This window comes from Pseudophryne corroboree (assembly GCF_028390025.1).
Source record: "Pseudophryne corroboree isolate aPseCor3 chromosome 3 unlocalized genomic scaffold, aPseCor3.hap2 SUPER_3_unloc_4, whole genome shotgun sequence".
NCBI lineage: Eukaryota > Metazoa > Chordata > Amphibia > Anura > Myobatrachidae > Pseudophryne > Pseudophryne corroboree.
The window spans coordinates 1,366,747-1,394,402 of NW_026967530.1; the positions used below are offsets into that span (position 1 = coordinate 1,366,747).

The 27,656-nt window shown below is 45.8% G+C and overlaps 2 protein-coding genes across 2 annotated transcripts in view; both read left to right on the top strand.

Moving 5' to 3' along the window:
• Positions 1–27,656, top strand: part of LOC134984191 (oocyte zinc finger protein XlCOF6-like) — a 454,419-nt gene that overhangs the window by 84,648 nt on the left and 342,115 nt on the right. The window lies entirely within an intron of this gene.
• Positions 1–27,656, top strand: part of LOC134984193 (gastrula zinc finger protein XlCGF26.1-like) — a 151,818-nt gene that overhangs the window by 77,645 nt on the left and 46,517 nt on the right. The window contains exon 2 of the mRNA XM_063949821.1: positions 27,565–27,643. Within this exon, the coding sequence (XP_063805891.1) occupies positions 27,610–27,643 (34 nt within the window). The 5' untranslated portion in view covers positions 27,565–27,609. The remainder of the gene's footprint in view (positions 1–27,564; positions 27,644–27,656) is intronic.

Here is a 27,656-nt window from a genome sequence, read left to right on the forward strand (position 1 = left end):
AACTCCCGGCACACGCTGATATGTGGTATTATTATTATATAGGGGAGAGGGGACCGTACAGTGATATATGAGGAGGAATAACACAGCTCCCGGCACACGCGGATATGTGGTATTATTATTATATAGGGGAGAGGGGACCGTACAGTGATATATGAGGGGGAATAACACAGCTCCCGGCACACGCTGATATGTGGTATTATTATTATATAGGGGAGAGGGGACCGTACAGTGATATATGAGGAGGAATAACGCAGCTCCCGGCACACGCTGATATGTGGTATTATTATTATATAGGAGAGAGTGGACCGTACAGTGATATATGAGGAGGAATAACACAGCTCCCGGCACACGCTGATATGTGGTATTATTATTATATAGGGGAGAGGGGACCGTACAGTGATATATGAGGAGGAATAACACAGCCCCCGGCACACACTGATATGTGGTATTATTATTATATAGGAGAGAGGGGACCGTACAGTGATATATGAGGAGGAATAACACAGCTCCCGGCACACACTGATATGTGGTATTATTATTATATAGGGGAGAGGGGTCTGTACAGTGATATATGAGGGGAATAACACAGCTCCCGGCACACGCTGATATGTGGTATTATTATTATATAGGGGAGAGGGGACCGTACAGTGATATATGAGGAGGAATAACACAGCTCCCGGCACACGCGGATATGTGGTATTATTATTATATAGGGGAGAGGGGACCGTACAGTGATATATGAGGGGGAATAACACAGCTCCCGGCACACGCTGATATGTGGTATTATTATTATATAGGGGAGAGGGGACCGTACAGTGATATATGAGGAGGAATAACGCAGCTCCCGGCACACACTGATATGTGGTATTATTATTATATAGGAGAGAGTGGACCGTACAGTGATATATGAGGAGGAATAACACAGCTCCCGGCACACGCTGATATGTGGTATTATTATTATATAGGGGAGAGGGGACCGTACAGTGATATATGAGGAGGAATAACACAGCCCCCGGCACACACTGATATGTGGTATTATTATTATATAGGAGAGAGGGGACCGTACAGTGATATATGAGGAGGAATAACACAGCTCCCGGCACACACTGATATGTGGTATTATTATTATATAGGAGAGAGGGGACCGTACAGTGATATATGAGGAGGAATAACACAGCCCCCGGCACACGCTTATATGTGGTATTATTATTATATAGGGGAGAGGGGACCGTACAGTGATATATGAGGAGGAATAACACAGCCCCCGGCACACACTGATATGTGGTATTATTATTATATAGGGGAGAGGGGACCGTACGGTGATATATGAGGGGGAATAACACAGCTCCCGGCACACGCTGATATGTGGTATTATTATTATATAGGGGAGAGGGGACCGTACAGTGATATATGAGGAGGAATAACACAGCCCCCGGCACACGCTTATATGTGGTATTATTATTATATAGGGGAGAGGGGACAGTACAGTGATATATGAGGGGGAATAACACAGCTCCCGGCACACACTGATATGTGGTATTATTATTATATAGGGGAGAGGGGACCGTACAGTGATATGAGGGGGAATAACACAGCTCCCGGCACACGCTGATATGTGGTATTATTATTATATAGGGGAGAGGGGACCGTACAGTGATATATGAGGAGAAATAACACAGCTCCCGGCACATGCTGATATGTGGTATTATTATTATATAGGGGAGAGGGGACCGTACAGATATATATGAGGGGGAATAACACAGCTCCCGGCACACGCTGATATGTGGTATTATTATTATATAGGGGAGAGGGGACCGTACAGTGATATATGAAGAGGAATAACACAGCTCCTGGCACACGCTGATATGTGGTATCATTATCATATAGTGGAGAGGGGACCGTACAGTGATATATGAGGAGGAATAACACAGCTCCCGGCACACGCTATGTGGTATTATTATTATATAGGGGAGAGGGGACCATACAGTGATATATGAGGGGAATAACACAGCTCCCGGCACACACTGATATGTGGTAATATTATTATATAGGGGAGAGGGGACCGTACAGTGATATATGAGGAGGAATAACACAGCTCCCGGCACACGCTGATATGTGGTATTATTATTATATAGAGGAGAGGAGACAGTACAGTGATATATGAGGAGGAATAACACAGCTCCCGGCACACGCTGATATGTGATATTATTATTATATAGGGGAGAGGGGACCGTACAGTGATATATGAGGGGGATAACACAGCTCCCGACACACGCTGATATGTGGTATTATTATTATATATGGGAGAGGGGACCGTACAGTGATATATGAGGGGGAATAACACAGCTCCCGGCACATGCTGATATGTGGTATTATTATTATTATATAGGGGAGAGGGCACCGTACAGTGATATATGAGGGGGATAACACAGCTCCCGGCACACACTGATATGTGGTATTATTATTATATAGGGGAGAGGGGACCGTACAGTGATATATATGGGGTAATAACACAGCTCCCGGCACATACTGATATGTGGTATTATTATTATATAGGGGAGAGGGGACCGTACAGTGATATATGAGGAGGAATAACACAGCTCCCGGCACATGCTGATATGTGGTATTATTATTATATAGGGGAGAGAGGACCATACAGTGATATATGAGGAGGAATAACACAGCTCCCGGCACACGCTGATATGTGGTATTATTATTATTATATAGGGGAGAGGGCACCGTACAGTGATATATGAGGAGGAATAACACAGCTCCCGGCACATGCTGATATGTGATATTATTATTATATAGGGGAGAGTGGACCGTACAGTGATATATGAGGAGGAATAACACAGCTCCCGGCACACGCTGCTATGTGGTATTTTTATTATATAGGGGAGAGGGGACCATACAGTGATATATGAGGAGGAATAACACAGCTCCCGGCACACGCTGATATGTGGTATTATTATTATATAGGGGAGAGGGGACCGTACAGTGATATATGAGGGGGAATAACACAGCTCCCGGCACACGCTGATATGTGGTATTATTATTATATAGGGGAGAGGGGACCGTACAGATATATATGAGGGGGAATAACACAGCTCCCGGCACACGCTGATATGTGGTATTATTATTATTATATAGGGGAGAGGGGACCGTACAGTGATATATGAGGGGGAATAACACAGCTCCCGGCACACGCTGATATGTGGTATTATTATTATATAGGGGAGAGGGGACCGTACAGTGATATGAGGTGGAATAACATAGCTCCCGGCACACGCTGATATGTGGTATTATTATTATATAGGGGAGAGGGGACCGTACAGTGATATATGAGGAGGAATAACACAGCACCCGGCACACGCTTATATGTGGTATTATTATATAGAGGAGAGAGGACCGTACAGTGATATATGAGGGGGGATAACACAGCTCCCGGCACACGCTGATATGTGGTATTATTATTATATAGGGGAGAGGGGACCGTACAGTGATATATGAGGGGAATAACACAGCTCCCGGCACACGCTGATATGTGGTATTATTATTATATAGAGGAGAGGGGACCGTACAGTGATATATGAGGGGAATAACACAACTCCCGGCACACGCTGATATGTGGTATTATTATTATATAGGGGAGAGGGGACCGTACAGTGATATATGAGGAGGAATAACACAGCTCCCGGCACACGCGGATATGTGGTATTATTATTATATAGGGGAGAGGGGACCGTACAGTGATATATGAGGGGGAATAACACAGCTCCCGGCACACGCTGATATGTGGTATTATTATTATATAGGGGAGAGGGGACCGTACAGTGATAGATGAGGAGGAATAACGCAGCTCCCGGCACACGCTGATATGTGGTATTATTATATAGGGGAGAGGGGACCGTACAGTGATATATGAGGAGGAATAACACAGCCCCCGGCACACACTGATATGTGGTATTATTATTATATAGGAGAGAGGGGACCGTACAGTGATATATGAGGAGGAATAACACAGCTCCCGGCACACACTGATATGTGGTATTATTATTATATAGGGGAGAGGGGTCCGTACAGTGATATATGAGGGGAATAACACAGCTCCCGGCACACGCTGAAATGTGGTATTATTATTATATAGAGGAGAGGGGACCGTACAGTGATATATGAGGGGAATAACACAACTCCCGGCACACGCTGATATGTGGTATTATTATTATATAGGGGAGAGGGGACCGTACAGTGATATATGAGGAGGAATAACACAGCTCCCGGCACACGCGGATATGTGGTATTATTATTATATAGGGGAGAGGGGACCGTACAGTGATATATGAGGGGGAATAACACAGCTCCCGGCACACGCTGATATGTGGTATTATTATTATATAGGGGAGAGGGGACCGTACAGTGATATATGAGGAGGAATAACGCAGCTCCCGGCACACACTGATATGTGGTATTATTATTATATAGAAGAGAGTGGACCGTACAGTGATATATGAGGAGGAATAACGCAGCTCCCGGCACACACTGATATGTGGTATTATTATTATATAGGGGAGAGGGGACCGTACAGTGATATATGAGGAGGAATAACACAGCCCCCGGCACACACTGATAAGTGGTAATATTATTATATAGGGGAGAGGGGACCGTACGGTGATATATGAGGGGGAATAACACAGCCCCCGGCACACGCTTATATGTGGTATTATTATTATATAGGGGAGAGGGGACCGTACAGATATATATGAGGGGGAATAACGCAGCTCCCGGCACACACTGATATGTGGTATTATTATTATATAGGAGAGAGGGGACCGTACAGTGATATATGAGGAGGAATAACACAGCTCCCGGCACACGCTGATATGTGGTATTATTATTATATAGGGGAGAGGGGACCGTACAGTGATATATGAGGAGGAATAACGCAGCTCCCGGCACACACTGATATGTGGTATTATTATTATATAGAAGAGAGTGGACCGTACAGTGATATATGAGGAGGAATAACACAGCTCCCGGCACACGCTGATATGTGGTATTATTATTATATAGGGGAGAGGGGACCGTACAGTGATATATGAGGAGGAATAACACAGCCCCCGGCACACACTGATATGTGGTATTATTATTATATAGAAGAGAGTGGACCGTACAGTGATATATGAGGAGGAATAACACAGCTCCCGGCACACGCTGATATGTGGTATTATTATTATATAGGGGAGAGGGGACCGTACAGTGATATATGAGGAGGAATAACACAGCCCCCGGCACACACTGATATGTGGTATTATTATTATATAGGAGAGAGGGGACCGTACAGTGATATATGAGGAGGAATAACACAGCTCCCGGCACACACTGATATGTGGTATTATTATTATATAGGAGAGAGGGGAACGTACAGTGATATATGAGGAGGAATAACACAGCCCCCGGCACACGCTTATATGTGGTATTATTATTATATAGGGGAGAGGGGACCGTACAGTGATATATGAGGAGGAATAACACAGCCCCCGGCACACACTGATATGTGGTATTATTATTATATAGGGGAGAGGGGACCGTACGGTGATATATGAGGGGGAATAACACAGCTCCCGGCACACGCTGATATGTGGTATTATTATTATTATTATATAGGGGAGAGGGGACCGTACAGTGATATATGAGGAGGAATAACACAGCCCCCGGCACACGCTTATATGTGGTATTATTATTATATAGGGGAGAGGGGACAGTACAGTGATATATGAGGGAGAATAACACAGCTCCCGGCACACACTGATATGTGGTATTATTATTATATAGGGGAGAAGGGACCGTACAGATATATATGAGGGGGAATAACACAGCTCCCGGCACACGCTGATATGTGGTATTATTATTATAAAGGGGAGAGGGGACCGTACAGTGATATATGAGGAGAAATAACACAGCTCCCGGCACATGCTGATATGTGGTATTATTATTATATAGGGGAGAGGGGACCGTACAGATATATATGAGGGGGAATAACACAGCTCCCGGCACACGCTGATATGTGGTATTATTATTATATAGGGGAGAGGGGACCGTACAGTGATATATGAAGAGGAATAACACAGCTCCTGGCACACGCTGATATGTGGTATCATTATCATATAGTGGAGAGGGGACCGTACAGTGATATATGAGGAGGAATAACACAGCTCCCGGCACACGCTATGTGGTATTATTATTATATAGGGGAGAGGGGACCATACAGTGATATATGAGGGGAATAACACAGCTCCCGGCACACACTGATATGTGGTAATATTATTATATAGGGGAGAGGGGACCGTACAGTGATATATGAGGAGGAATAACACAGCTCCCGGCACACGCTGATATGTGGTATTATTATTATATAGAGGAGAGGAGACAGTACAGTGATATATGAGGAGGAATAACACAGCTCCCGGCACACGCTGATATGTGATATTATTATTATATAGGGGAGAGGGGACCGTACAGTGATATATGAGGGGGATAACACAGCTCCCGACACACGCTGATATGTGGTATTATTATTATATATGGGAGAGGGGACCGTACAGTGATATATGAGGGGGAATAACGCAGCTCCCGGCACATGCTGATATGTGGTATTATTATTATTATATAGGGGAGAGGGCACCGTACAGTGATATATGAGGGGGAATAACACAGCTCCCGGCACACGCTGCTATGTGGTATTTTTATTATATAGGGGAGAGGGGACCATACAGTGATGTATGAGGAGGAATAACACAGCTCCCGGCACACGCTGATATGTGGTATTATTATTATATAGGGGAGAGGGGACCGTACAGTGATATATGAGGGGGAATAACACAGCTCCCGGCACACGCTGATATGTGGTATTATTATTATATAGGGGAGAGGGGACCGTACAGATATATATGAGGGGGAATAACACAGCTCCCGGCACACGCTGATATGTGGTATTATTATTATATAGGGGAGAGGGGACCGTACAGTGATATATATGGGGTAATAACACAGCTCCCGGCACATACTGATATGTGGTATTATTATTATATAGGGGAGAGGGGACCGTACAGTGATATATGAGGAGGAATAACACAGCTCCCGGCACATGCTGATATGTGGTATTATTATTATATAGGGGAGAGAGGACCATACAGTGATATATGAGGAGGAATAACACAGCTCCCGGCACACGCTGATATGTGGTATTATTATTATATAGAGGAGAGGAGACAGTACAGTGATATATGAGGAGGAATAACACAGCTCCCGGCACATGCTGATATGTGATATTATTATTATATAGGGGAGAGTGGACCGTACAGTGATATATGAGGAGGAATAACACAGCTCCCGGCACACGCTGCTATGTGGTATTTTTATTATATTGGGGAGAGGGGACCATACAGTGATATATGAGGAGGAATAACACAGCTCCCGGCACACGCTGATATGTGGTATTATTATTATATAGGGGAGAGGGGACCGTACAGTAATATATGAGGGGGAATAACACAGCTCCCGGCACACGCTGATATGTGGTATTATTATTATATAGGGGAGAGGGGACCGTACAGATATATATGAGGGGGAATAACACAGCTCCCGGCACACGCTGATATGTGGTATTATTATTATTATATAGGGGAGAGGGGACCGTACAGTGATATATGAGGGGGGATAACACAGCTCCCGGCACACGCTGATATGTGGTATTATTATTATATAGGGGAGAGGGGACCGTACAGTGATATATGAGGTGGAATAACATAGCTCCCGGCACACGCTGATATGTGGTATTATTATTATATAGGGGAGAGGGGACCGTACAGTGATATATGAGGAGGAATAACACAGCACCCGGCACACGCTTATATGTGGTATTATTATATAGAGGAGAGAGGACCGTACAGTGATATATGAGGGGGGATAACACAGCTCCCGGCACACGCTGATATGTGGTATTATTATTATATAGGGGAGAGGGGACCGTACAGTGATATATGAGGGGAATAACACAGCTCCCGGCACACGCTGATATGTGGTATTATTATTATATAGAGGAGAGGGGACCGTACAGTGATATATGAGGGGAATAACACAACTCCCGGCACACGCTGATATGTGGTATTATTATTATATAGGGGAGAGGGGACCGTACAGTGATATATGAGGAGGAATAACACAGCTCCCGGCACACGCGGATATGTGGTATTATTATTATATAGGGGAGAGGGGACCGTACAGTGATATATGAGGGGGAATAACACAGCTCCCGGCACACGCTGATATGTGGTATTATTATTATATAGGGGAGAGGGGACCGTACAGTGATAGATGAGGAGGAATAACGCAGCTCCCGGCACACGGTGATATGTGGTATTATTATTATATAGGGGAGAGGGGACCGTACAGTGATATATGAGGAGGAATAACACAGCCCCCGGCACACACTGATATGTGGTATTATTATTATATAGGAGAGAGGGGACCGAACAGTGATATATGAGGAGGAATAACACAGCTCCCGGCACACACTGATATGTGGTATTATTATTATATAGGGGAGAGGGGTCCGTACAGTGATATATGAGGGGAATAACACAGCTCCCGGCACACGCTGAAATGTGGTATTATTATTATATAGAGGAGAGGGGACCGTACAGTGATATATGAGGGGAATAACACAACTCCCGGCACACGCTGATATGTGGTATTATTATTATATAGGGGAGAGGGGACCGTACAGTGATATATGAGGAGGAATAACACAGCTCCCGGCACACGCGGATATGTGGTATTATTATTATATAGGGGAGAGGGGACCGTACAGTGATATATGAGGGGGAATAACACAGCTCCCGGCACACGCTGATATGTGGTATTATTATTATTATATAGGGGAGAGGGGACCGTACAGTGATATATGAGGAGGAATAACGCAGCTCCCGGCACACACTGATATGTGGTATTATTATTATATAGAAGAGAGTGGACCGTACAGTGATATATGAGGAGGAATAACGCAGCTCCCGGCACACACTGATATGTGGTATTATTATTATATAGGGGAGAGGGGACCGTACAGTGATATATGAGGAGGAATAACACAGCCCCCGGCACACACTGATAAGTGGTAATATTATTATATAGGGGAGAGGGGACCGTACGGTGATATATGAGGGGGAATAACACAGCCCCCGGCACACGCTTATATGTGGTATTATTATTATATAGGGGAGAGGGGACCGTACAGATATATATGAGGGGGAATAACGCAGCTCCCGGCACACGCTGATATGTGGTATTATTATTATATAGGAGAGAGTGGACCGTACAGTGATATATGAGGAGGAATAACACAGCTCCCGGCACACGCTGATATGTTGTATTATTATTATATAGGGGAGAGGGGACCGTACAGTGATATATGAGGAGGAATAACACAGCCCCTGGCACACACTGATATGTGGTATTATTATTATATAGGAGAGAGGGGACCGTACAGTGATATATGAGGAGGAATAACACAGCTCCCGGCACACACTGATATGTGGTATTATTATTATATAGGGGTCCGTACAGTGATATATGAGGGGAATAACACAGCTCCCGGCACACGCTGATATGTGGTATTATTATTATATAGAGGAGAGGGGACCGTACAGTGATATATGAGGGGAATAACACAACTCCCGGCACACGCTGATATGTGGTATTATTATTATATAGGGGAGAGGGGACCGTACAGTGATATATGAGGAGGAATAACACAGCTCCCGGCACACGCGGATATGTGGTATTATTATTATATAGGGGAGAGGGGACCGTACAGTGATATATGAGGGGGAATAACACAGCTCCCGGCACACGCTGATATGTGGTATTATTATTATATAGGGGAGAGGGGACCGTACAGTGATATATGAGGAGGAATAACGCAGCTCCCGGCACACACTGATATGTGGTATTATTATTATATAGAAGAGAGTGGACCGTACAGTGATATATGAGGAGGAATAACACAGCTCCCGGCACACGCTGATATGTGGTATTATTATTATATAGGGGAGAGGGGACCGTACAGTGATATATGAGGAGGAATAACACAGCCCCCGGCACACACTGATATGTGGTATTATTATTATATAGGAGAGAGGGGACCGTACAGTGATATATGAGGAGGAATAACACAGCTCCTGGCACACACTGATATGTGGTATTATTATTATATAGGAGAGAGGGGAACGTACAGTGATATATGAGGAGGAATAACACAGCCCCCGGCACACGCTTATATGTGGTATTATTATTATATAGGGAAGAGGGGACCGTACAGTGATATATGAGGAGGAATAACACAGCCCCCGGCACACACTGATATGTGGTATTATTATTATATAGGGGAGAGGGGACCGTACGGTGATATATGAGGGGGAATAACACAGCTCCCGGCACACGCTGATATGTGGTATTATTATTATATAGGGGAGAGGGGACCGTACAGTGATATATGAGGAGGAATAACACAGCCCCCGGCACACGCTTATATGTGGTATTATTATTATATAGGGGAGAGGGGACAGTACAGTGATATATGAGGGGGAATAACACAGCTCCCGGCACACACTGATATGTGGTATTATTATTATATAGGGGAGAGGGGACCGTACAGATATATATGAGGGGGAATAACACAGCTCCCGGCACACGCTGATATGTGGTATTATTATAAAGGGGAGAGGGGACCGTACAGTGATATATGAGGAGAAATAACACAGCTCCCGGCACATGCTGATATGTGGTATTATTATTATATAGGGGAGAGGGGACCGTACAGATATATATGAGGGGGAATAACACAGCTCCCGGCACACGCTGATATGTGGTATTATTATTATATAGGGGAGAGGGGACCGTACAGTGATATATGAAGAGGAATAACACAGCTCCTGGCACACGCTGATATGTGGTATCATTATCATATAGTGGAGAGGGGACCGTACAGTGATATATGAGGAGGAATAACACAGCTCCCGGCACACGCTATGTGGTATTATTATTATATAGGGGAGAGGGGACCATACAGTGATATATGAGGGGAATAACACAGCTCCCGGCACACGCTGATATGTGGTATTATTATTATATAGAGGAGAGGAGACAGTACAGTGATATATGAGGAGGAATAACACAGCTCCCGGCACACGCTGATATGTGATATTATTATTATATAGGGGAGAGGGGACCGTACAGTGATATATGAGGGGGATAACACAGCTCCCGACACACGCTGATATGTGGTATTATTATTATATATGGGAGAGGGGACCGTACAGTGATATATGAGGGGGAATAACACAGCTCCCGGCACATGCTGATATGTGGTATTATTATTATTATATAGGGGAGAGGGCACCGTACAGTGATATATGAGGGGGAATAACACAGCTCCCGGCACACGCTGCTATGTGGTATTTTTATTATATAGGGGAGAGGGGACCATACAGTGATGTATGAGGAGGAATAACACAGCTCCCGGCACACGCTGATATGTGGTATTATTATTATTATATAGGGGAGAGGGGACCGTACAGTGATATGAGGGGGAATAACACAGCTCCCGGCACACGCTGATATGTGGTATTATTATTATATAGGGGAGAGGGGACCGTACAGATATATATGAGGGGGAATAACACAGCTCCCGGCACACGCTGATATGTGGTATTATTATTATATAGGGGAGAGGGGACCGTACAGTGATATATATGGGGTAATAACACAGCTCCCGGCACATACTGATATGTGGTATTATTATTATATAGGGGAGAGGGGACCGTACAGTGATATATGAGGAGGAATAACACAGCTCCCGGCACATGCTGATATGTGGTATTATTATTATATAGGGGAGAGAGGACCATACAGTGATATATGAGGAGGAATAACACAGCTCCCGGCACACGCTGATATGTGGTATTATTATTATATTGAGGAGAGGAGACAGTACAGTGATATATGAGGAGGAATAACACAGCTCCCGGCACATGCTGATATGTGATATTATTATTATATAGGGGAGAGTGGACCGTACAGTGATATATGAGGAGGAATAACACAGCTCCCGGCACACGCTGCTATGTGGTATTTTTATTATATAGGGGAGAGGGGACCATACAGTGATATATGAGGAGGAATAACACAGCTCCCGGCACACGCTGATATGTGGTATTATTATTATATAGGGGAGAGGGGACCGTACAGTGATATATGAGGGGGAATAACACAGCTCCCGGCACACGCTGATATGTGGTATTATTATTATATAGGGGAGAGGGGACCGTACAGATATATATGAGGGGGAATAACACAGCTCCCGGCACACGCTGATATGTGGTATTATTATTATTATATAGGGGAGAGGGGACCGTACAGTGATATATGAGGGGGGATAACACAGCTCCCGGCACACGCTGATATGTGGTATTATTATTATATAGGGGAGAGGGGACCGTACAGTGATATATGAGGTGGAATAACATAGCTCCCGGCACACGCTGATATGTGGTATTATTATTATATAGGGGAGAGGGGACCGTACAGTGATATATGAGGAGGAATAACACAGCACCCGGCACACGCTTATATGTGGTATTATTATATAGAGGAGAGAGGACCGTACAGTGATATATGAGGGGGGATAACACAGCTCCCGGCACACGCTGATATGTGGTATTATTATTATATAGGGGAGAGGGGACCGTACAGTGATATATGAGGGGAATAACACAGCTCCCGGCACACGCTGATATGTGGTATTATTATTATATAGAGGAGAGGGGACCGTACAGTGATATATGAGGGGAATAACACAACTCCCGGCACACGCTGATATGTGGTATTATTATTATATAGGGGAGAGGGGACCGTACAGTGATATATGAGGAGGAATAACACAGCTCCCGGCACACGCGGATATGTGGTATTATTATTATATAGGGGAGAGGGGATCGTACAGTGATATATGAGGGGGAATAACACAGCTCCCGGCACACGCTGATATGTGGTATTATTATTATATAGGGGAGAGGGGACCGTACAGTGATAGATGAGGAGGAATAACGCAGCTCCCGGCACACGCTGATATGTGGTATTATTATTATATAGGGGAGAGGGGACCGTACAGTGATATATGAGGAGGAATAACACAGCCCCCGGCACACACTGATATGTGGTATTATTATTATATAGGAGAGAGGGGACCGTACAGTGATATATGAGGAGGAATAACACAGCTCCCGGCACACACTGATATGTGGTATTATTATTATATAGGGGAGAGGGGTCCGTACAGTGATATATGAGGGGAATAACACAGCTCCCGGCACACGCTGAAATGTGGTATTATTATTATATAGAGGAGAGGGGACCGTACAGTGATATATGAGGGGAATAACACAACTCCCGGCACACGCTGATATGTGGTATTATTATTATATAGGGGAGAGGGGACCGTACAGTGATATATGAGGAGGAATAACACAGCTCCCGGCACACGCGGATATGTGGTATTATTATTATATAGGGGAGAGGGGACCGTACAGTGATATATGAGGGGGAATAACACAGCTCCTGGCACACGCTGATATGTGGTATTATTATTATTATATAGGGGAGAGGGGACCGTACAGTGATATATGAGGAGGAATAACGCAGCTCCCGGCACACACTGATATGTGGTATTATTATTATATAGAAGAGAGTGGACCGTACAGTGATATATGAGGAGGAATAACGCAGCTCCCGGCACACACTGATATGTGGTATTATTATTATATAGGGGAGAGGGGACCGTACAGTGATATATGAGGAGGAATAACACAGCCCCCGGCACACACTGATAAGTGGTAATATTATTATATAGGGGAGAGGGGACCGTACGGTGATATATGAGGGGGAATAACACAGCCCCCGGCACACGCTTATATGTGGTATTATTATTATATAGGGGAGAGGGGACCGTACAGATATATATGAGGGGGAATAACGCAGCTCCCGGCACACGCTGATATGTGGTATTATTATTATATAGGAGAGAGTGGACCGTACAGTGATATATGAGGAGGAATAACACAGCTCCCGGCACACGCTGATATGTTGTATTATTATTATATAGGGGAGAGGGGACCGTACAGTGATATATGAGGAGGAATAACACAGCCCCCGGCTCACACTGATATGTGGTATTATTATTATATAGGAGAGAGGGGACCGTACAGTGATATATGAGGAGGAATAACACAGCTCCCGGCACACACTGATATGTGGTATTATTATTATATAGGGGAGAGGGGTCCGTACAGTGATATATGAGGGGAATAACACAGCTCCCGGCACACGCTGATATGTGGTATTATTATTATATAGAGGAGAGGGGACCGTACAGTGATATATGAGGGGAATAACACAACTCCCGGCACACGCTGATATGTGGTATTATTATTATATAGGGGAGAGGGGACCGTACAGTGATATATGAGGAGGAATAACACAGCTCCCGGCACACGCGGATATGTGGTATTATTATTATATAGGGGAGAGGGGACCGTACAGTGATATATGAGGGGGAATAACACAGCTCCCGGCACACGCTGATATGTGGTATTATTATTATATAGGGGAGAGGGGACCGTACAGTGATATATGAGGAGGAATAACGCAGCTCCCGGCACACACTGATATGTGGTATTATTATTATATAGAAGAGAGTGGACCGTACAGTGATATATGAGGAGGAATAACACAGCTCCCGGCACACGCTGATATGTGGTATTATTATTATATAGGGGAGAGGGGACCGTACAGTGATATATGAGGAGGAATAACACAGCCCCCGGCACACACTGATATGTGGTATTATTATTATATAGGAGAGAGGGGACCGTACAGTGATATATGAGGAGGAATAACACAGCTCCTGGCACACACTGATATGTGGTATTATTATTATATAGGAGAGAGGGGAACGTACAGTGATATATGAGGAGGAATAACACAGCCCCCGGCACACGCTTATATGTGGTATTATTATTATATAGGGGAGAGGGGACCGTACAGTGATATATGAGGAGGAATAACACAGCCCCCGGCACACACTGATATGTGGTATTATTATTATATAGGGGAGAGGGGACCGTACGGTGATATATGAGGGGGAATAACACAGCTCCCGGCACACGCTGATATGTGGTATTATTATTATATAGGGGAGAGGGGACCGTACAGTGATATATGAGGAGGAATAACACAGCCCCCGGCACACGCTTATATGTGGTATTATTATTATATAGGGGAGAGGGGACAGTACAGTGATATATGAGGGGGAATAACACAGCTCCCGGCACACACTGATATGTGGTATTATTATTATATAGGGGAGAGGGGACCGTACAGATATATATGAGGGGGAATAACACAGCTCCCGGCACACGCTGATATGTGGTATTATTATTATAAAGGGGAGAGGGGACCGTACAGTGATATATGAGGAGAAATAACACAGCTCCCGGCACATGCTGATATGTGGTATTATTATTATATAGGGGAGAGGGGACCGTACAGATATATATGAGGGGGAATAACACAGCTCCCGGCACACGCTGATATGTGGTATTATTATTATATAGGGGAGAGGGGACCGTACAGTGATATATGAAGAGGAATAACACAGCTCCTGGCACACGCTGATATGTGGTATCATTATCATATAGTGGAGAGGGGACCGTACAGTGATATATGAGGAGGAATAACACAGCTCCCGGCACACGCTATGTGGTATTAATATTATATAGGGGAGAGGGGACCATACAGTGATATATGAGGGGAATAACACAGCTCCCGGCACACACTGATATGTGGTAATATTATTATATAGGGGAGAGGGGACCGTACAGTGATATATGAGGAGGAATAACACAGCTCCCGGCACACGCTGATATGTGGTATTATTATTATATAGAGGAGAGGAGACAGTACAGTGATATATGAGGAGGAATAACACAGCTCCCGGCACACGCTGATATGTGATTTTATTATTATATAGGGGAGAGGGGACCGTACAGTGATATATGAGGGGGATAACACAGCTCCCGACACACGCTGATATGTGGTATTATTATTATATATGGGAGAGGGGACCGTACAGTGATATATGAGGGGGAATAACACAGCTCCCGGCACATGCTGATATGTGGTATTATTATTATTATATAGGGGAGAGGGCACCGTACAGTGATATATGAGGGGGAATAACACAGCTCCCGGCACACGCTGCTATGTGGTATTTTTATTATATAGGGGAGAGGGGACCATACAGTGATGTATGAGGAGGAATAACACAGCTCCCGGCACACGCTGATATGTGGTATTATTATTATATAGGGGAGAGGGGACCGTACAGTGATATATGAGGGGGAATAACACAGCTCCCGGCACACGCTGATATGTGGTATTATTATTATATAGGGGAGAGGGGACCGTACAGATATATATGAGGGGGAATAACACAGCTCCCGGCACACGCTGATATGTGGTATTATTATTATATAGGGGAGAGGGGACCGTACAGTGATATATGAGGGGGAATAACACAGCTCCCGGCACACGCTGATATGTGGTATTATTATTATATAGGGGAGAGGGGACCGTACAGTGATATATGAGGTGGAATAACACAGCTCCCGGCACACGCTGATATGTGGTATTATTATTATATAGGGGAGAGGGGACCGTACAGTGATATATGAGGGGGAATAACACATCTCCTGGCACACACTGATATGTGGTATTATTATTATATAGGGGAGAGGGGACCGTACAGATATATATGAGGGGGAATAACACAGCTCCCGGCACACGCTATGTGGTATTATTATTATATAGTGGAGAGGGGACCATACAGTGATATATGAGGGGAATAACACGGCTCCCGGCACACACTGATATGTGGTAATATTATTATATAGGGGAGAGGGGACCGTACAGTGATATATGAGGAGGAATAACACAGCTCCCGGCACACGCTGATATGTGGTATTATTATTATATAGGGGAGAGGGGACCGTACGGTGATATATGAGGGGGAATAACACAGCTCCCGGCACACGCTGATATGTGGTATTATTATTATATAGGGGAGAGGGGACAGTACAGTGATATATGAGGGGGAATAACACAGCTCCCGGCACACACTGATATGTGGTATTATTATTATATAGGGGAGAGGGGACCGTACAGATATATATGAGGAGGAATAACACAGCTCCCGGCACACGCTGATATGTGGTATTATTATTATATAGGGGAGAGGGGACCGTACAGTGATAAATGAGGAGGAATAACACAGCTCCCGACACACGCTGATATGTGGTATCATTATCATATAGTGGAGAGGGGACCGTACAGTGATACATGAGGAGGAATAACACAGCTCCCGGCACACGCTATGTGGTATTATTATTATATAGTGGAGAGGGGACCATACAGTGATATATGAGGGGAATAACACGGCTCCCGGCACACACTGATATGTGGTAATATTATTATATAGGGGAGAGGGGACCGTACAGTGATATATGAGGAGGAATAACACAGCTCCCGGCACACGCTGATATGTGGTATTATTATTATATAGAGGAGAGGAGACCGTACAGTGATATGAGGAGGAATAACACAGCTCCCGGCACACGCTATGTGGTATTATTATTATATAGGGGAGAGGGGACCATACAGTGATATATGAGGGGAATAACACAGCTCCCGGCACACACTGATATGTGGTATTATTATTATATAGGGGAGAGGGGACCGTACGGTGATATATGAGGGGGAATAACACAGCTCCCGGCACACGCTGATATGTGGTATTATTATTATATAGGGGAGAGGGGACAGTACAGTGATATATGAGGGGGAATAACACAGCTCCCGGCACACACTGATATGTGGTATTATTATTATATAGGGGAGAGGGGACCGTACAGATATATATGAGGAGGAATAACACAGCTCCCGGCACACGCTGATATGTGGTATTATTATTATATAGGGGAGAGGGGACCGTACAGTGATATATGAGGAGAAATAACACAGCTCCCGGCACATGCTGATATGTGGTATTATTATTATATAGGGGAGAGGGGACCGCACAGATATATATGAGGGGGAATAACACCGCTCCCGGCACACGCTGATATGTGGTATTATTATTATTATATAGGGGAGAGGGGACCGTACAGTGATATATGAGGAGGAATAACACAGCTCCTGGCACACGCTGATATGTGGTATCATTATCATATAGTGGAGAGGGGACCGTACAGTGATATATGAGGAGGAATAACACAGCTCCCGGCACACGCTATGTGGTATTATTATTATATAGGGGAGAGGGGACCATACAGTGATATATGAGGGAAATAACACAGCTCCCGGCACACACTGATATGTGGTAATATTATTATATAGGGGAGAGGGGACCGTACAGTGATATATGAGGAGGAATAACACAGCTCCCGGCACACGCTGATATGTGGTATTATTATTATATAGAGGAGAGGAGACCGTACAGTGATATGAGGAGGAATAACACAGCTCCCGGCACACGCTATGTGGTATTATTATTATATAGGGGAGAGGGGACCATACAGTGATATATGAGGGAAATAACACAGCTCCCGGCACACACTGATATGTGGTAATATTATTATATAGGGGAGAGGGGACCGTACAGTGATATATGAGGAGGAATAACACAGCTCCCGGCACACGCTGATATGTGGTATTATTATTATATAGAGGAGAGGAGACCGTACAGTGATATGAGGAGGAATAACACAGCTCCCGGCACACGCTATGTGGTATTATTATTATATAGGGGAGAGGGGACCATACAGTGATATATGAGGGGAATAACACAGCTCCCGGCACACACTGATATGTGGTATTATTATTATATAGGGGAGAGGGGACCGTACGGTGATATATGAGGGGGAATAACACAGCTCCCGGCACACGCTGATATGTGGTATTATTATTATATAGGGGAGAGGGGACAGTACAGTGATATATGAGGGGGAATAACACAGCTCCCGGCACACACTGATATGTGATATTATTATTATATAGGGGAGAGGGGACCGTACAGTGATATATGAGGGGGATAACACAGCTCCCGACACACGCTGATATGTGGTATTATTATTATATATGGGAGAGGGGACCGTACAGTGATGTATGATGAGGAATAACACAGCTCCCGGCACATGCTGATATGTGGTATTATTATTATATAGGGGAGAGGGCACCGTACAGTGATATATGAGGGGGATAACACAGCTCCCGGCACACACTGATATGTGGTATTATTATTATATAGGGGAGAGGGGACCGTACAGTGATATATATGGGGTAATAACACAGCTCCCGGCACATACTGATATGTGGTATTATTATTATTATATAGGGGAGAGGGGACCGTACAGTGATATATGTGGAGGAATAACACAGCTCCCGGCACATGCTGATATGTGGTATTATTATTATATAGGGGAGAGAGGACCATACAGTGATATATGAGGAGGAATAACACAGCTCCCGGCACACGCTGATATGTGGTATTATTATTATATAGAGGAGAGGAGACAGTACAGTGATATATGAGGAGGAATAACACAGCTCCCGGCACATGCTGATATGTGATATTATTATTATATAGGGGAGAGGGGACCGTACAGTGATATATGAGGGGGATAACACAGCTCCCGACACACGCTGATATGTGGTATTATTATTATATAGGGGAGAGGGGACCGTACAGTGATATATGAGGGGGAATAACACAGCTCCCGGCACACGCTGCTATGTGGTATTTTTATTATATAGGGGAGAGGGGACCATACAGTGATATATGAGGAGGAATAACACAGCTCCCGGCACACGCTGATATGTGGTATTATTATTATATAGGGGAGAGGGGACCGTACAGTGATATATGAGGGGGAATAACACAGCTCCCGGCACACGCTGATATGTGGTATTATTATTATATAGGGGAGAGGGGACCGTACAGATATATATGAGGGGGAATAACACAGCTCCCGGCACACGCTGATATGTGGTATTATTATTATATAGGGGAGAGGGGACCGTACAGTGATATATGAGGGGGAATAACACAGCTCCCGGCACACGCTGATATGTGGTATTATTATTATATAGGGGAGAGGGGACCGTACAGTGATATATGAGGTGGAATAACACAGCTCCCGGCACACGCTGATATGTGGTATTATTATTATATAGGGGAGAGGGGACCGTACAGTGATATATGAGGAGGAATAACACAGCACCCGGCACACGCTTATATGTGGTATTATTATTATATAGGGGAGAGGGGACCGTACAGTGATATATGAGGAGGAATAACACAGCTCCCGGCACACGCTGATATGTGGTATTATTATTATATAGGGGAGAGGGGACAGTACAGTGATATATGAGGGGGAATAACACATCTCCCGGCACACACTGATATGTGGTATTATTATTATATAGGGGAGAGGGGACCGTACAGATATATATGAGGGGGAATAACACAGCTCCCGGCACACGCTGATATGTGGTATTATTATTATATAGGGGAGAGGGGACCGTACAGTGATATATGAGGAGGAATAACACAGCTCCCGGCACATGCTGATATGTGGTATTATTATTATATAGGGGAGAGGGGACCATACAGATATATATGAGGGGGAATAACACAGCTCCCGGCACACGCTGATATGTGGTATTATTATTATATAGGGGAGAGGGGACCGTACAGTGATAAATAAGGAGGAATAACACAGCTCCCGGCACACGCTGATATGTGGTATCATTATCATATAGTGGAGAGGGGACCGTACAGTGATATATGAGGAGGAATAACACAGCTCCCGACACACGCTATGTGGTATTATTCTTATATAGGGGAGAGGGGACCATACAGTAATATATGAGGGGAATAACACAGCTCCCGGCACACACTGATATGTGGTAATATTATTATATAGGGGAGAGGGGACCGTACAGTGATATATGAGGAGGAATAACACAGCTCCCGGCACACGCTGATATGTGGTATTATTATTATATAGAGGAGAGGAGACAGTACAGTGATATATGAGGAGGAATAACACAGCTCCCGGCACACTGATATGTGGTATTATTATTATATAGGGGAGAGGGGACCGTACAGTGATATATGAGGAGGAATAACACAGCTCCCGGCACACGCTGATATGTGGTATTATTATTATATAGAGGAGAGGAGACAGTACAGTGATATATGAGGGGGAATAACACAGCTACCGGCACACTGATATGTGGTATTATTATTATATAGGGGAGAGGGGACCGTACAGTGATATATGAGGAGGAATAACACAGCTCCCGGCACACGCTGATATGTGATATTATTATTATATAGGGGAGAGGGGACCGTACAGTGATATATGAGGGGGATAACACAGCTCCCGACACACGCTGATATGTGGTATTATTATTATATAGGGGAGAGGGCACCGTACAGTGATATATGAGGGGGATAACACAGCTCCCGGCACACACTGATATGTGGTATTATTATTATATAGGGGAGAGGGGACCGTACAGTGATATATATGGGGTAATAACACAGCTCCCGGCACATGCTGATATGTGGTATTATTATTATATAGGGGAGAGGCGACAGTACAGTGATATATGAGGGGGAATAACACAGCTCCCGGCACACGCTGATATGTGGTATTATTATTATATAGGGGAGAGGGGACCATACAGTGATATATTAGGAGGAATAACACAGCTCCGGGCACATGCTGATATGTGGTATTATTATTATATAGGGGAGAGAGGACCATACAGTGATATATGAGGAGGAATAACACAGCTCCCGGCACACGCTGATATGTGGTATTATTATTATATAGAGGAGAGGAGACAGTACAGTGATATATGAGGAGGAATAACACAGCTCCCGGCACACGCTGATATGTGATATTATTATTATATAGGGGAGAGGGGACCGTACAGTGATATATGAGGGGGATAACACAGCTCCCGACACACGCTAATATGTGGTATTATTATTATATATGGGAGAGGGGACCGTACAGTGATTTATGAGGAGGAATAACACAGCTCCCGGCACACGCTGATATGTGGTATTATTATTATATAGGGGAGAGGGCACCGTACAGTGATATATGAGGGGGAATAACACAGCTCCCGGCACACGCTGATATGTGGTATTATTATTATATAGGGGAGAGGGGACCGTACATTGATATCTGAGGGGGAATAACACAGCTCCCGGCACATGCTGATATGTGGTTTATTATTATATAGGTGAGAGGGGACCGTACAGTGATATATGAGGGGGAATAACACAGCTCCCAGCACATGCTGATATGTGGTATTATTATTAAATAGGGGAGAGGGGACCGTACAGTGATATATGAGGGGGAATAACACAGCTCCCAGCACATGCTGATATGTGGTATTATTATACAGTAATTCCAAGGGATGTGTCTGGGTGATGACTGGAGAGGTGATTGCTGGGAATGGGACATTATACAGTAACACCAGGGGACGTGTCTGGGTGATGACTGGAGAGGTGACGCCTGGGTATGGGGCATTATACAGTAACACCATGGCATGTGTATGGGTGATGACTGGAGAGGTGACTGTCGGGAATGGGACATTATACAGTAACACCAGTGGATGTGTCTGGGTGATGACTGGAGAGGTTACTGCTGGGAATGGGACATTAATACAGTAACACCAGGGGATGTGTCTGGGTGATGACTGGAGAAGTGATTGCTGGGAATGGGACATTATACAGTAACACCAGGGGGGGTTCCAGATGATGACTGGAGAGGTGACGCTTGGGAATGGGGCATTATACAGTAACACCAGGTGACATGTCTGTGTGATGACTGGAGAGGTGACTGCTGGGAATGGGACATTATACAGTAACACCGGGTGATGTGTCTGGGTGATGACTGGAGAGGTGACTGCTGGGAATGAGACATTATACAGTAACACCAGGGATGTGTCTGGGTGACGACTGGAGAGGTGACTGCTGGGAATGGGACATTATACAGTAACACCAGGGGACGTGTCCGGGTGATGACTGGAGAGGTGACTGCCGGTAATTGGACATTATCCAGTCATCACCCGGACACATCCACTGGTGATGACTGGAGAGGTGACGCCTGGGAATGGGGTATTATACAGTAACAAGATGGGAGGGGCTGGGTGATGACTGGAGAGGTGACTTCCGGGAATGGGGCATTATACAGTAACACCAGGGGATGTGTGTGGGTGATGACTGGAGAGGTGACTGCTGGGAATGGGGCATTATACAGTAACACCAGGTGATGTGTCCGGGTGATGACTGGAGATTTGACGCCTTGGAACGGGGCTTTATACAGTAACACCAGGGGATGTGTCCGGGTGATGACTGGAGAGGTGACGCCTGGGAATGTGGCATTATACAGTAACACCGTGGGACGTGTCTCGGTGATGCCTGGAGAGGTGATGCCTGGGAATGGGGCATTATACAGTAACACCAGGGGATGTGTCTGTGTGATAACTGGAGAGGTGACGTCTGGGAATGGGACATTATAAAGTAACACCGGGGGACGTGTCTGGGTGATGACTGGAGAGGTGACTGCTGGGAATGGGACATTATACAGTAAGACCGGGGGATGTGTCTGGGTGATGACTGGAGAGGTGACTGCTGGGAATGGGACATTATACAGTTACACCAGGAAATATATCTGGGTGAAGACTGGAGAGGTGACTGCTGGGAATGGGACATTATACAGTAACACCAGGGAACGTGTCTGGGTGATGACTGGAGAGGTGACTGCTTTGAATGGGACATAATACAGTAACACCAGGGAACGTGTCTGGGTGATGACTGGAGAGGTGACTGCTGGGAATGGGACATTATACAGTAACACCAGGGAACGTGTCTGGGTGATGACTTGAGAGGTGACTGCTGGGAATGGGACATTATACAGTAACACCGGGTGATGTGTCTGGGTGATGACTGGAGAGGTGACTGCTGGGAATGAGACATTATACAGTAACACCAGGGGATGTGTCTGGGTGATGACTGGAGAGGTGACTGCTGGGAATGGGACATTATACAGTAACACCAGTGGATGTGTCTGGGTGATGACTGGAGAGGTGACGCCTGGGTATGGGGCATTATACAGTAACACCATGGCATGTGTATGGGTGATGACTGGAGAGGTGACTGCTGGGAATGGGGCATTATACAGTAACACCAGGGGATATGTCTGGGTGATGACTGGAGAGGTGACTGCTGGGAATGGGGCATTATACAGTAACACCGGGGGACGTGTCTGGGTGATGACTGGAGAGGTGTCTGCTGGTAATGGGACATTATACAGTAACACCAGGGGATGTGTCTGGGTGATGACTGGAGAGGTGACTGCTGGGAATGGGACATTATACAGTAACACCAGGGGATGTGTCTGGGTGATGACTGGAGAGGTGACTGCTGGGAATGGGACATTATACAGTAACACCAGGGGATGTGTCTGGGTGATGACTGGAGAGGTGACTGCTGGGAATGGGACATTATACAGTAACACCAGGTAACGTGTCTGGGTGATGACTGGAGAGGTGACTGCTGGGAATGGGACATTATGCAGTAACACCAGGGGATGTGTCTGGGTGATGATTGGAGAGGTGACTGCTGGGAATGGGACATTATACAGTAACACCAGGGGATCTGTCTGGGTGATGACTGGAGAGGTGACTGCTGGGAATGGGACATTATACAGTAACACCAGGGGACGTGTCTGGGTGATGACTGAAGAGGTGACTGCTGGGAATGGGATATTATACAGTAACAACAGGGGACGTGTCTTGGTGATGACTGGAGAGGTGACTGCAGGGAATGGTGCATTATACAGTAACACCAGGGGACGTGTCTGGGTGATGACTGGAGAGGTGACGCCTGGGTATGGGGCATTATACAGTAACACCAGGGGATGTGTCTAGGTGATGACTGGAGAGGTGACTGCTGGGAATGGGACTTTATACAGTAACACCATGGCATGTGTATGGGTGATGACTGGAGAGGTGACTGCTGGGAATGGGACATTATACAGTAACACCAGGGGATGTGTCTGGGTGATGACTGGAGAGGTGACTGCTGGGATTGGGGCATTATACAGTAACACCGGGGGACTTGTCTGGGTGATGACTGGAGAGGTGTCTGCTGGTAATGGGACATTATACAGTAACACCAGGGGATGTGTCTGGGTGATGACTGGAGAGGTGACTGCTGGGAATGGGACATTATTCAGTAACACCAGGGGATGTGTCTGGGTGATGACTGGAGAGGTGACTGCTGGGAATGGGACATTATACAGTAACACCAGGGGATGTGTCTGGGTGATGACTGGAGAGGTGACTGCTGGGAATGGGACATTATACAGTAACACCAGGTAACGTGTCTGGGTGATGACTGGAGAGGTGACTGCTGGGAATGGGACATTATGCAGTAACACCAGGGGATGTGTCTGGGTGATGACTGGAGAGGTGACTGCTGGGAATGGGACATTATACAGTAACACCAGGTAACGTGTCTGGGTGATGACTGGAGAGGTGACTGCTGGGAATGGGACATTATACAGTAACACCAGGGGATGTGTCTGGGTGATGACTGGAGAGGTGACTGCTGGGAATGGGACATTATACAGTAACACCAGGTAACGTGTCTGGGTGATGACTGGAGAGGTGACTGCTGGGAATGGGACATTATACAGTAACACCAGGGGATGTGTCTGGGTGATGACTGGAGAGGTGACTGCTGGGAATGGGACATTATACAGTAACACCAGGTAACGTGTCTGGGTGATGACTGGAGAGGTGACTGCTGGGAATGGGACATTATACAGTAACACCAGGGGATTTGTCTGGGTGATGACTGGAGAGGTGACTGCTGGGAATGGGACATTATACAGTAACACCAGGGGATGTGTCTGGGTGATGACTGGAGAGGTGACTGCTGGGAATGGGACATTATACAGTAACACCAGGGGATGTGTCTGGGTGATGACTGGAGAGGTGACTGCTGGGAATGGGGCATTATACAGTAACACCAGGTAACGTGTCTGGGTGATGACTGGAGAGGTGACTGCTGGGAATGGGACATTATACAGTAACACCAGGGGATGTGTCTGGGTGATGATTGGAGAGGTGACTGCTGGGAATGGGACATTATACAGTAACACCAGGGGATTTGTCTGGGTGATGACTGGAGAGGTGACTGCTGGGAATTGCACATTATACAGTAACACCGGGGGATGTGTCTGGGTGATGACTGGAGAGGCGACTGCTGGGAATGGGACATTATACAGTAACACCAGGGGACGTGTCTGGGTGATGACTGGAGAGGTGACTGCTGGGAATGGGACATTATACAGTAACACCAGGGGACGTGTCTGGGTGATGACTGAAGAGGTGACTGCTGGGAATGGGATATTATACAGTAACACCAGGGGACGTGTCTGGGTGATGACTGGAGAGGTGACTGCAGGGAATGGTGCATTATACAGTAACACCAGGGGACGTGTCTGGGTGATGACTGGAGAGGTGACTGCTGGGAATGGGGCATTATACAGTAACACCAGGGGACGTGTCTGGGTGATGACTGGAGAGGTGACTGCTGGGAATGGTGCATTATACAGTAACACCAGGGGACGTGTCTGGGTGATGACTGAAGAGGTGACTGCTGGGAATGGGGCATTATACAGTAACACCAGGGGACGTGTCTGGGTGATGACTGGAGAGGTGACTGCTGGGAATGGGACATTATACAGTAACACCAGGGGACGTGTCTGGGTGGTGACTGGAGAGGTGACTGCTGGGAATGGGACATTATACAATAACACCAGGGGATGTGTCTGGCGATGACTGGAGAGGTGATTGCTGGGAATGGGACATTATACAATATCACCGGGGGACGTGTCTGGGTGATGACTGGAGAGGTGGGTGCTGGGAATGGGACATTATACAGTAACACCAGGGGATGTGTCTGGGTGATGACTGGAGAGGTGACTGCTGGGAATGGGGCATTATACAGTAACACAGGGGGACGTGTCTGGGTGATGACTGGAGAGGTGACTGCTGGTAATGGGATATTATACAGTAACACCGGGGGACGTGTCTGGGTGATGACTGGAGAGGTGACTGCTGGGAATGGGACATTATACAGTAACACCAGGGGACGTGTCCGGGTGATGACTGGAGAGGTGACTGCTGGGAATGGGGCATTATACAGTAACACCAGGGGATGTGTCTGGGTGATGACTGTATCACTGTGTGTGTCAGGTGCCTATAAGGTGTCAGGAAGTCACTGTCTATGTCTCCATGCAGGAGGGGGAGTATATAGAGGAACACAGGGGTCTGTACAAGGACGTGATGATGGAGAATCACCGACCCCTCACATCACTGGGTAAGAGGAGACT